Source organism: Falco peregrinus, chromosome 3, assembly GCF_023634155.1.
Source record: "Falco peregrinus isolate bFalPer1 chromosome 3, bFalPer1.pri, whole genome shotgun sequence".
Taxonomy (NCBI): domain Eukaryota; kingdom Metazoa; phylum Chordata; class Aves; order Falconiformes; family Falconidae; genus Falco; species Falco peregrinus.
This window is the reverse complement of record NC_073723.1, coordinates 94,194,089-94,206,916: the sequence shown is the minus strand read 5'-3', so window position 1 is coordinate 94,206,916 and position 12,828 is coordinate 94,194,089. Positions and strand designations below refer to the sequence as shown.

At 40.3% G+C, this 12,828-nt stretch overlaps 1 protein-coding gene across 7 annotated transcripts in view; it reads right to left on the bottom strand.

Moving 5' to 3' along the window:
* Positions 1 to 12,828, bottom strand: part of FARS2 (phenylalanyl-tRNA synthetase 2, mitochondrial) — a 249,547-nt gene that overhangs the window by 73,291 nt on the left and 163,428 nt on the right. For all 7 annotated transcript variants that reach the window (XM_055800781.1, XM_055800779.1, XM_055800783.1 and 4 more), the window contains one exon: positions 6,899 to 7,050. In XM_055800781.1, the coding sequence (XP_055656756.1) occupies positions 6,899 to 7,050 (152 nt within the window). The remainder of the gene's footprint in view (positions 1 to 6,898; positions 7,051 to 12,828) is intronic.

Here is a 12,828-nt window from a genome sequence, read left to right as displayed (position 1 = left end):
ACTGTGCTTTAACTAGCCACTATACAGTTATGCTCTAATATGACAGCTGAAGAAAGGCTCAGAAGTCAACCAGCATCCACTGACAGAGCCTCCCATGAACAGTCAATCTATTGCAAAAATACTAGTGTTAAACTCATTTGACCAAACCAGAGGAAAAAAGTCCAGAGCTGGAGAAACAGTTCATTAATCGGAACCCGATCCTCTGCTAGCTACTGTCAACCAAGCTACATCTGGGTTGTTTCTTCTGCAGAGAAGCTATTGCTGGGACTTTGCCAGTTCAGCAGTTAAAGGTAATCTCAAAGAACCCCTCAGCAAATTGTAAAGTGCTCAGGCTGAGAACAACAAGGTGTTCAGGGACTGAACTGATTGTTTTAATTTGCGTAATACTAGCAGCAAGCAGTGCTTCAGAATTATTCTGCTTAATTCACCTTTTCCAGAAGACAAAACCACACCAGCTTCAATAAATAAACCAGACCTCAAAGTATTTGATTTGATCTCCATCTAGATAAGGAAAAATGCAACGGATCTGGCAATAAAAAGGTTATTACACTTTTGTAATGTAAAAACCAAAACAAAACAGATGTTATTACACTGTTTTTTCTATATCCTAACAAGGAGCTAGGGGCGTGCACTGACACAACACAGCAGTCAACAGGATCTGACTCTTCGCTATCAGATCTGCTCCTTTTACTGTTTGGAAAAGAAGAGACACAGGTCATCCGAGTACTCCCAGAGTCTCTAAAGACGGCGCCACTGTGCACCTCCCTCCCTCCCTCCTTCACAGCAGCCAATACATTTCCCCTCACTTATTTAACAGACTGTTACAAATGTGCAGATCTCACCCCAGAAGTGTGCAAGTAATTCACTCAAAGGCAAGAATAAATCCTTTCCTACATAGTCCTCACTTATATTTTTAACAGCGTAGCTGTCAAAATGCAACAAATCAATTTTTTCTCCCCTTACTGTCTCCACACTGCCTTTTCAGGGTATTTTTAGTTGTTCTGATTAAAAATTTACCTTTTAAGTACCACTGAGGACACAGTCCATTTCTTGATTACAGTTTTGTATACTTTTTCTCAGCCTACCTACGTATCTTCCTTACAAAGGAAGATGTGGAAGCATATCCTCTTCCTTCCTTTCTCTTTCTAACAAAAAAGGTATTTATTATCAAACTTTAAAAAATCAGGTCCCAGACCAGTAGAGAAACAACCTCTCTGCAAAATGCAGAAAATACTTATTCAGAGTGAGGACGTGAGGCCATCACACATGACAGGATTATGCAAGGTACCTAGGAGAAGACACATGGCATGCTAAGCTGAAAAAAAACCAAACACATTTACAGGGCTTGCCCAAAGCAAAGATAAACAGTCTCAGCATTTCTGGATTCTCTTTGTGATGCTGCATTGTAGGGGACAGGTACTCACTCCTGGACTCTTCTGTCTGTCCTCTCGATCAGGGACACCTCAGGTCACAAACGTATTGTGCCACTTCTACCCTGTATTCTACCATGTGTGAACAGCCAGTATTTTCTCTGTTACAGTATGCTTTCACTATCATCCCTGGAATTCCGTGTGTGTGCAGTTGTAAAACTTATCTGAATGTCTTAGAAACACAAGATATTGCTCTTACTGGGATTCCGTGCATGGCAGCAGTTTTGATTTGCTTATTCAGTGGGCAAAGACCTTTCTACCTTCCCACTGCCGTTCAGCCAGCCTTTCTTTTTCCCCTATGAAACCCATTTCCTTTCTGAAACTGAAGAAGTCTTGACCGCTGAAAAGGAGATCACTTTCTGATTTAATTTTTGAAGGTCATTCATATTGATTAGACAGCTTAGACAAGTTGAGTAAAAGATATGAAGAGTTGATCAGCCACTGCAAAAAGCAAGGAACACTCCACCCCACCCCCACCCCTGACTTTCTTTTCCCCTTTCAGTATCAATACAGTCCAAAACATTCTCTTTGTTTTTGCAAATGTTTGTTCACTAGAATGTTCCAAAGGGAAAAATGTCAGCCACAAATCCTCACTCATCATGTATTTGCACAGTAACGCTTAAAGGTCCTTAAAGATCTCCAAGGATTTGGAAGAAATAATTCAGGTATCAGAAACAGTGCCGCTGCCTTCCGGTGGCTGGTTGCACGGATCACACAGAATAGGACAACTCAAGGCAAGTCACAGAGGACTGATTTTACAGACCACACGCAGAAAAACATGTTCCACAAACCAAACGTATGAAAATCTAAATGTTTGCAGTTAACATATCAAGCAAAGAGAGCTTAAATCCACAAGATACACAGTGGAAAACATTTTGCTTACTGCAAAGGGACATTTCTTCTCTATTCTACTTGCCCGACAGGCATCCTGCTCCTGTTCTTGCCATAACCACCAAGGTTTCATCCAGTTTCCTTAGCATTTCAGCAAAGCCACAACTTTTTCTTCATATCTGCTGATTTATTCTTTATATGCCTGAATAACCAGTGTGTTACAGCCACATTCTGCATTATTCATCTTGGATGACGTTACACCTTGACTGTGTTATGAGGACAAGCATGATACAACATTTAGATTCCAGGAATATCAGAAAACCCAGGTGACAGCGGGCCTTACTTTCCCATCCACATTCAGTTGTACAAGTCTGTGATGGCTTTTTACACTATGGGCAGTGGGAAGGTATCAACGGCTGACAGGATTATCCTCTGACTCGTTCAGCCTCTTGTACTACTCTCCCTCCTTCCCCCAGATGCATATTCTGAACGCAAGAGCCATATATCTCACACAGGTTGTGTTCCTCTCTCATTCAGGGATCCCCTATTCCCAGATTTCCCAGTTTGACTGTGGATCTAAACCCCCGGGGTGGCTGCCTAGGGTCCCAAGTGCTGTTTGGCAGCTGAGAGCCACCTGCCATCTCCTCTCATGTGATACCTTGGCAGGCACACTCTGTAATGTGGAGAGGCAGACATGTGGAAAGTCCATGCTCCTTTTAGTTCAACACTTTTGACCCAAAAGGAGTATTTGCAGCAGGTAGACCTGTTTGGAACTGCTTGGATGAAAGCAAAGGGAGGAAGTTCTTGTGGATTAGAGGACTGTTGCTGAGCATCCCTACAGTTATCCTGGTTTCCAGAATCACTTTATGCAAAAGCTACCTACCTCAACTTAGTTGCTAAAGCTCAGTTCTCTGCTTGGATCAGAGCAAATGGATTTCTTTGCTCTGTGAGGTCTACCTGTTGCACTGGTGAACAGGAATTTACAGGAATGACAAAATTCAACAGAAGTAAACAAAGAAATGTCTTCATGTCCTAACTACTGCTAGTACATTAGTTGTAACAGGGAATACTTATTTCTCCATCTCAAAGCAACATGCAACTGCAGTGTGAAATAACTCTCTGCTTGAAACATTCTACAATTGATCTAGCCTCACTTGGCTGGCATCCATTACAATTAGTTTCAGTTGTAAGGAAAAGAAAATAAAATTTTTGCAGACTAAACTGAACGAAAAAGTTTATTTTCTGGAAAGCCTTCTTCACATGCTGCACATTACTCAGTTTACCTCAGTGCTGTGTCTTTTTTAGTTAAGTTTACCTAAGATGCATTTAGGCTGGAATGGTTCTTAATTACCCTAGCACAGTAACTTGGCATTCTCCTTAATTTGTGCTTTTCAGCAATGAGAATCCTTCCTGCTCTATCTTTTAATTGCCTGTGCTTTCCTGGAAGATATCTCAACATTATCACCTTACAATGCAGATAATCAAGATTTACTGGTTTTTTTCCAAGACATCTCTTCCTTGTTTAAACAATTACTTGTCTCATGCTTTTTTCTCCCCCTTTCCTTTTCCCTGTAGAGGAATACATTTTTACTGCTAATATACACTGTAATTGCAATGTACTGGAGCATGGTTATCAGTCCAAAGCCCAGTGGAACCTTGAACGGTTTCTGAACCACAGAAAAGTCTGCAAGGTAACTACACAGTATCACACAGCCTCTATAAAGGATCTTAATTAAAAGACATCTTTCTGTGTTCTAAATTAGTTTTATTTATATTGCATTTTCTATTTTCCAATCTTTATAGTCCTATAACTAATAATGGTAGTTTAAGAAGGAAAATAGATGCCAAATGTCCTAATCCCTCATGAAACTTCTATTTTTTAAAGGATTAAAAAAGTCTGAATTTTAAATTCTGGAAGTGACTAATTACAAGCATGAACTTACTCATCTGCTTGTAAGTAAATAACACTGAAGACAGCACTGCAGGCTTCCCTATCCTATACACTTCTCTTCTATCCTCCACAACAAGATTCACTAATAATTCAAAATAATGATTATAAGTGTCTAGATCTGTAACATACAGATCCATAGCAACACTGAGGATCTCTTAGGTTAATTTATGTGTCTAGAGGCTTTTCTGCAACACTGAATTAAAAAAGCCACTATATCGTTTCTGTAATAAGACAATTAGCTTGGAATTAAGACTAAGCAAAACACTCTTCTCAGTCAGTCAGTCTTCCAAAGGCTGTAGAGAACAGAAAAAATAACTTACATGGCTTATGTCATTTGTCCCCAAAAGTTGCATATCTGCCCACACCCTGTTCTAAGATGAAAGGGTGAAATAACCATTATGTTATAGTCTTTATCTACAACTCTTTTTAATGAGGTAGATCATCTCCTTGGAATTACTGGTTTTTAATGGGGCATTAAAAAAGATTTATTTCATTGTTGTTGCAGTTGAACAAACTGAGAGGACTAAAGTATTACTTATGAACAATCCATTAGTGTTACTACCCAAATTCTTCAGACATGAAGGTGAGAAATGTTTCCTCCTTGTAGTGTCAAAACGTACTTGGAGGTCCCCTGAGTGAGGGTTTAATGGCTTTAGAGGACAATGCAAGGGAAGTCCTAATCTGTGTGGCAATTCTCAGTGAGCAGTCATCCTTTCTATCTATTTGCAGAAGTCACAAAGGGAACCAGAGGTGTATTCCTTGCTGATGAAGAAATGATCTTGTACTGAACAACTGTCCCCCCGGTATATGTTCAGGATGTGTCAAAGCATATCAAAGGAGGAAAAAAACCACAGTAAGAAATCCAGAGCAGTGAATCCTGTCCCTGCCTCATCACTCTACTAGTATGGAAGATAATATTCTCAGTAAAGAAGAGGAACATGACCCTTGAGCTGAGCCATGACTGATGCTGTGCTGCTGGTGAGGCCCTCCCAGTATATGCGGATTCCTCCAGTGGACTGCAAAATTAATCACAGAGTAATACTGCCTCTGTCTGAGGGAGCAGGGAACCAGATTTCTCCAAACCTTCAGCCTTGGAACAGCTGCTTACACTACACACAGAATTTTCCCCCAAGAGAAGATGTAACAACGAAGATGATTGCATGTCTGTTATCACCGGGAAGAATGTAGACAAAAAGTGGCTATGAACACAGAGGTATTATACATACAGTAAACATTCCACATGCATGAATGGAAAGGACCAGTTCCAAAAGGGTCTAACATCTCAGTTTTCATCAAAAATGTTGATAGTACTGTATCAGAACCATTATGATAGAAGACAATGAAATATATTTTCAGCAGGATCTGTGTGAGCAGCCTTCAATGTCTATGCACTTGTCCTAACTGATACTATGGTTCAGCCTAGGTGACAATAAGAAGTTATCCATACCTGCAACAAACTTGCTTTTGAATTTCTCTGTAAGATACAGTCTTGTTCTTTACAATGAATAGTACTCATTATCTTATCCGAGCCTATATTCCCCTGCTGGAAACATTGTTTTGAGTATAGGGTTAAGATCCTTTCGCATGATTTGCATGTGAGGACCACTCTAGAATTAACTGCTCAAAGCTTTCAGATGCCCACACAAACTCCATTGGCATTTCTGTTTCTTCACACACCAGGAACAGTCTCATATAACACCACACAAAAAGGAAAAAAACCCTAATAAATATTAATCCATTGAACGACCATGAACTAGGCCATACAATAATCTATCCATCTGATCTGCGACACACATCAAGTTAAAAAGAACAGGGTCAAAGAAAAGTTGTCTATACGTGATGGAGCACAACATGAAGCATTCTCCTATCATCTTCAAGAACCACTGCAGTTAGTTTTACTACCTGCCTTTCTTTGGTACAAAAAAAAAAAAAAAAGTCTCAAAGAAGAGAAATTATTTTAAACCCCAGTTTCAGAAAATTCAGTAGCCAGCAGCATTTTTACTTTTTGATTTGGAAACAACAAATTGAAAAACAGTGCATATGTAACCGCTGATACTTGTCAGTTTTTGACACAAATGATAGTATCATTTGGAAAAGTAACCTCTGCACCAGGTGTCATGTCAGTGTGGCTATATCCATAAGAAAGTATTTTGAAGCCCAAGGGATTGTTCAACAGCATAGATAAGTGTCAAAAAGAAAGGGATGAAGTTGATTTTTTTTTCTGCCCCTTGAACACCAACACTACTATTCTGCAACAAATCATTATTAGCCCTGACATTTACAGTAAAGGTATACTAGTAAATCAGGACTAGAAAAAGAAAGTAAGAGAACAAGAAGACAAACACCAGTCACTCAGTGAAGAGCAGGACCAAAACATCAGACATGTTATGGAAAAGAGTGTCATGCACTGGCAGACGCATTGAGGAAAACAGTTGTTTACAGCTGCTGTGATTAACTGAGCACAGCATATTGGGGTTGTGGTCTGAATAGCAGAAGTTCAGTAGTAGTACAAAACTGAAATATAAGATTTTTTTAAGTAAAAATATTCTTGAAAGTGTTGTAAAAATGTTTTGGAGCTAAAAAAATGAAATGTGCAAACTGCCTAAGAATCAAAAATTTCTTGGTATGTAGAATGCAGATATTTATATTCTGGCCACAGGAACAATGTGTTAAAAGTTGTACTTACTTTGGATGGGTAAATTCATCCACTAGGACAACCTTTTCTACCACGTCTCCACCAATGGTTCGAGCCAAATCATAGAAATCATTCTTCGAGTATGTCTCAGAAGGCAGCCAGAAGGAGATGTCATTGATCAAAGGTGGATATCTGCTGAGTGGCTAAAAAAATTAAAAAACATACATTTGTAAGTGGCTGGACTTGGTAGGTATATCTATAACTGTTTGGAACTTGTGAAACACACAGAGCACACATTTTAGAAGCTTTCTGAAATGCTTTTTGAAGTGCAAACTGACCTCATAAAGAACTGAGATGCAAGATTTTATACTACAAGATGTCTTTTAAAGGTCCCCTCATAACCACTCTGATTCATTCATTCAGAAGAAAAAACTTGTTTTGTTTGCTAAAACCAGCATTTATGAGCCTGAATACACTTTTGGATCGGAGCTGTTTAAATGGAAGAGATCATTTCAAGATGATTATACACTGGGTAAAATTGTACTTTTTAAAAGCATTTTTCAGATTTTTTACAGATTCAAGAATTCTTATACATTCAGGTATAAAATTTGTATGCATTTTACAGCATTCTTATATAGCACAATATTTATTATTGGTACTATCCAATTTCTAAGAAAGTCTTATCAGTAAGTGACTTCTTATTAAAAGGTTACAATACAAAACAGTTTTCTTATAAATACAGATTAGTTCGCTTCCCAATGTTTTTTATAGGCATCCAAACATCTACAACAACAAAAAAAGTATTGCTATTAGCATAATTATTAACTCCATAAGTACCCCAGTGGACTCTTAAACATAAAGGGACATCCTTGCTGCAGACAGAAAGACCTCATCTTGTGTCAGAACAGTGCAAGTCGTTATTTGCAAAAACAGGAAGAGAAACAGAAACAAAACAAGACAATTATTAATTTTTCAGTTTTGGTGAAACTTCCCTGGAGTCACTGGGTTTGAGATCTCTGCTTTTCTGAGATATTTTCCCACTCTGAAGAAAAGAAAATGGTAATGCTCTTCTTTCAGGCCCTCTGGGTCATGCAATCTCTTACTTTTGCCTTCCATTAACACACTTAAGTTGAAATAAGTACTTTTGCGTAAGATTGCCAGGCCCTGCAGGAGAAAATATCTTTTCTTATTTTCCTTATATGTATATGACAGCTGATGTGTACACCTTGGTCTATACAGTGTATTGCCTCACTCAAAAATGTATTCCATGCCTGGGAATGTTTTATGATGGAGCAGTGAAATCCTAAATTATTACCTGCTAAAGCAATAAACCTGTTAAAAGGGCAATTTACAGCACGCCGATTTACTCAAATCCTGTTCTGTACAGTGTAAACCAGTCAATAAATATCTGATAAGGAATACAGTGCAAGTTTTAAATTAATACCCCCCCAGCGAATAAAATTGTGAATCACAAATGATTATCCAACTTGTTAAAGAACTTGTCAGATGAATTCATATTCTGTACACCAAATTAAAAAAAACCTTGCACAATAAATCTACCACACGAGTTTCTGATAAAACACTAATGAATGAAATGTAAACATCTCCCCTGCTACACAAAATTCACAGCTGCAAATGCTGGAGATACTCCTCAGCCAACAACCTGATACATGTGTTAGCACAAATAAAGTTACAGTCCTGCAGTAGACCCCTATATTCTCACCTCACCCCTGTTTACCACTATTTTACCACTGTCGTATTTCAGCAACCTCCTGAACACACTTCAAAGCTTGCGGGGACTAATCCAAAACTCACTGAACTCCCAGCTTCAGAACATTTAATTATTCAACCAGAAGATGTGGCGCATGAGCCTAAGCACAACCACTCCATTTGGGCAGGTGCCTACTTTCATGCCCACAGGTACAAGGACACTAAAGAAAAATAATTACGTGTTCAAGTAACTCAGTAACATCCTAAACCCTGAAAGAAGCAGAGTACCCACAACTCATAGTGAGTGAGTATTTGCTATCAATTTCAAAAGCAGCAGGATTATGTCAGGCACATGAAAACAGCACTCTCTTTCCCACTTAAAATGAGATGTACACCTGGAACAGTCTGACTTACATTATCACTGTCATCAAATTCCATGTGAGCAAAGTTGCTCAAAGATGTAATAAATTATAGGGCCCAGCCCTCTTGGATTATTGAGTCTATAAGAAAATTGTTTCTTTGACTCAATCCATGGTGTTACTAGCCTGGACACAGAAATCTCGTAATTTTGTGTGTGCATGCCTGTGTGTATGCTTGTGTGTGTTACAAAGACTAGAAGGAGAAATGCTTAAAACAATAAGCATTTCTTTTTTTATTTCTAGGTACCTACTTTTTCTCAGAGCCTTATAATGCAGAAAAATCTTTTCGGGTAACAAGCAAGGCAATAATCCCATATTGTACTGTCCCTTCACCACCTGGCTGCAACATCACTGCAGTAAGTATTGTATCAACACTAAAGTTAGTATAAGGATAAAATTCCTTGTTCTCCAATGTATTGATCTGATTGTGGTAGAGCTATATAAGCTATATAATTATTCATTAGCTACACATAAAACGTGAAGAGGATACGACAAGAGTCTCCAACTGGCAGGTCAGAATGAAGTTACTAAGTTTGTATTCAGGCACCTCAGCAGATACATACCATGGGGTCCAACAGACCCCACTGCCATCACTGTCCTCCTTTCCTGGCCTCTCCTGCCCGTTAACAGCAGAGCTGTCTAAAGCCCATGGACTTTGATCCCTTTCCCAGTTCAAGGCAGCAGCCCCGAAGAACATTTCCTTATGAACTTACAGACATTTTAAAGGGTTCTCTTGAGAGCAATGTGTTCTTCCAACTACATTTTTTGCTCTACTATCACCTCCAGCCACCACTTCCAGCTACGTTCTCTTCACAACTTAGGCGTGCTCCAGCACTGTGCTCCAAGAAGTTAACAGGACACCGGCTGGCTCCACTGCCTGTGTGTTGGCCGACTCCTAGCATGCTGCCCAAGCCTGGAAGCCCCGCTGTCCCTCCTTCCACGGCCCGGGCACCTCCCTTCGGTTTTTGAGGAAGTGAAAAGATGCTTAGGGAGAGGTAGAGCTGATCCCACCTGCAGAATGCTGCAGCAAAGTGCTGGCCAGGCCTGGCAGACAGCACTGCCGACGCACAGACAACTCTGCGTCACTTCTTTGGTCCCATCAGATCTTTGTCACTACAGTGCCACTTTAAATGTTCTGTTTACTTTCCATTTCAAACACTGCAGTGCACTATCTTTGACATTTTTCAACAGCCTAGGAAAACAGGAGTGCTTTCCCAGCGATTACACTATCTATACGACTCCAGTGAGCCCGCGTTGTACGGAATATTGCAAATAATGACACTGCACTTTTCAATCATCCAAGGTGAAAGCATTTAGGAGCACTAAATTACTACCATTTTTTAAAATAATAAAATGGAAGCTTATAATGGTCCACCCTCAATGATACATGTTTACTAGTCATTAGTCACATTTCTTTCTCTGGTTAGTAACAAAGCCAAGTGCTCACTAAAATTACAAGCTTTTCTCTCTCAGGATGCTAATTTTATTGCAGAAATGAGTAGCTGGACACCAGTGCTGTATCCTGCTCTGCCAGCCTACCTTGTCCATACCTAGATGCTTCCGAGGGGAACATCACTGAAAGCTCAGGGCTGTGACTTTTCTACATGGGTTTGTGACAGTATAGGGCATTGCTCATCCCCAGCCCTCTTCTCTACCCTCCTGTCCAAGATTATTGCCCCTGCAGTAATCACATCCATAAACATGATAAACCAAACATAATAAAACAAACATGTTCCTGTTCCTCCATGACTGCAGTTCACAGCCTGCTGTGGCCAGCTGAAAATTGCTCCTCTCAGTGTTTTATGCTAAAATATGTTGAAGTATTGCAGCAGCTTGAGGCATTGGGAGACAGCTGTCCTAAACAAGTTCCACCAACTCATCTGTCAGCATAAAACAGCAGATACTTGGTCTCTGCATACACTGCCACACCAGGGCACTACTCTGCACACCTTGGCAGCAGGAATCAAGTGGTAACTGTAAGAATAGTCTCTGTTCATCCACACAGAGCAAAGGATCACCAGCTAGCCTTGATCCAGAAACCACACAGCTGCACAGGAAAGAAAATACAATACGTGGCAGAAGCACCCATCTCCAGAGGAAAACTAGTTGGGGATAATGCACAGCCAGTGCCAGCGAATAAACCAGCACAAGGCCAACCAGTATCTTTAGCCCAGAGTCCCAAAAAATGAGATGAACCTCGGCACTTTCCACAAATATTTGGCATTAGGAAAAAACCCCAACCATACATTTTCTCAGATGCAGTAACCATGAGTGTAACATGCCAAGTGGACAGAAGTTTTGTGCTCTGGCTGTTGCCTCAGTTCCCTCCCTGCTGCCAGCTGCAGATGGGGGGGACACAACAAATGAGCGACAAACACGGCGGAGAAAAAAGCTGTACTTGTATTTTGACAACAGTGACACAAATACAAGGTTAACGATGACATGTACTAAAAACTGGGTTAGCAACTCCATAGCAGCCAAAAAGCCAGCCACGCTTTACTGCCATCACCAGCCTATGTCAGAAAAATATGAGATTTAGCAGCATCGTGGCTGTCAAGTTTTAACAGTCCTGCATTGCCCATGTTTGGGAGAAATATGTACATAAACTATACAGTTTTAATGCAACGTCATATTCTCATTGAAATGAAAGCTACAGTGCTGTAGTAGCTAAGCCTTTCTTAATATATTCCATGGTGAAACTACATTAATTCAGTGTTATCATACAAAATTTAAACACGTAACAGGCATGAAATTCAAATTTGCAAATTTACAACTGCAACTTAGCCCCCTTGCACATAATGAAGTTTCCTTTATTAGTGTGTATGCTTCTAGATTTACATTTTCATACTTACGATCAGCATAGACAAATCACAGTTGCTGCAGGAAACATAATTTTGAATTTCTTGGCTGTCATGGCTTGAAATTTGCAGTCACAATGTTGCATTATGATAAGTTTTCTACCATTCCCTTCACCAAGTCAATTTTTTTCTTAGTTATATATAGTAAGTTCTACATATTCGTACAAGTATACACACACACACATATATATATACAAAGGAGAAAATGGAGAAATTTCAACAGAGAACTTCCATAAAGTCTGATAAGCAGATATACGGATATGTTCTGGGATTAAGTTCTTAAAACCAAAGCAAATGGACCAGTCTGGGATTGATGCACTGCTCTGTCCTCCTGTGGGGAATGGCAGAAGGGCGTCAGCCTCCAGTGGTGCTCCAAGCTTCTCCAGGAATGAACACACGAGTATAATCAGCCCTTTTTGGACGGCAGCTTGCTCCCCACAACACAGCCCTCCACCTCTGCAAGCTCACATACAGGTACAGAGAACACCCTGGGTCTACGGGAACATCATGTGCTCCCTGGATTTCAGGCACTCTGCTTGTACATGGAAGACTCCGAGTGGAAGAGATTTTCTTTGCTCATGAGTGAGAATGCTCTGTCCTCAGTTTGAATATCACATGAGTGCCTTCGAATGACCCAAATGCCTTCAAAATTAATTCAATGTGGGAAGGGAAATGCCCTTCCTTATTTCTCACAGAAACAACGGGAAAAGCGCAGGGAGAGCAAGGGAGACATCAGGTTTCAAATGAACTAAAGGTGCATTTTTGCCACACTCTGCATACCTGTGCTGGCTTTGGCTGGGATAGAGTTAATTTTCCTCACAGTGGCTAGTATGGGGCTATGCTTTGGATTTGTGCTGGGAACAGTGTTGGTAACACAGGGACGTTTTCGCTGTTGCAGAGCAGCGCTGACACGGAGCCAAGGCCTTTGCTGCCCCTCACCCCACCCCACCAGCGAGCAGGCTGGGGGGCAGGAGGAGTGGGGAGGGGACACAGC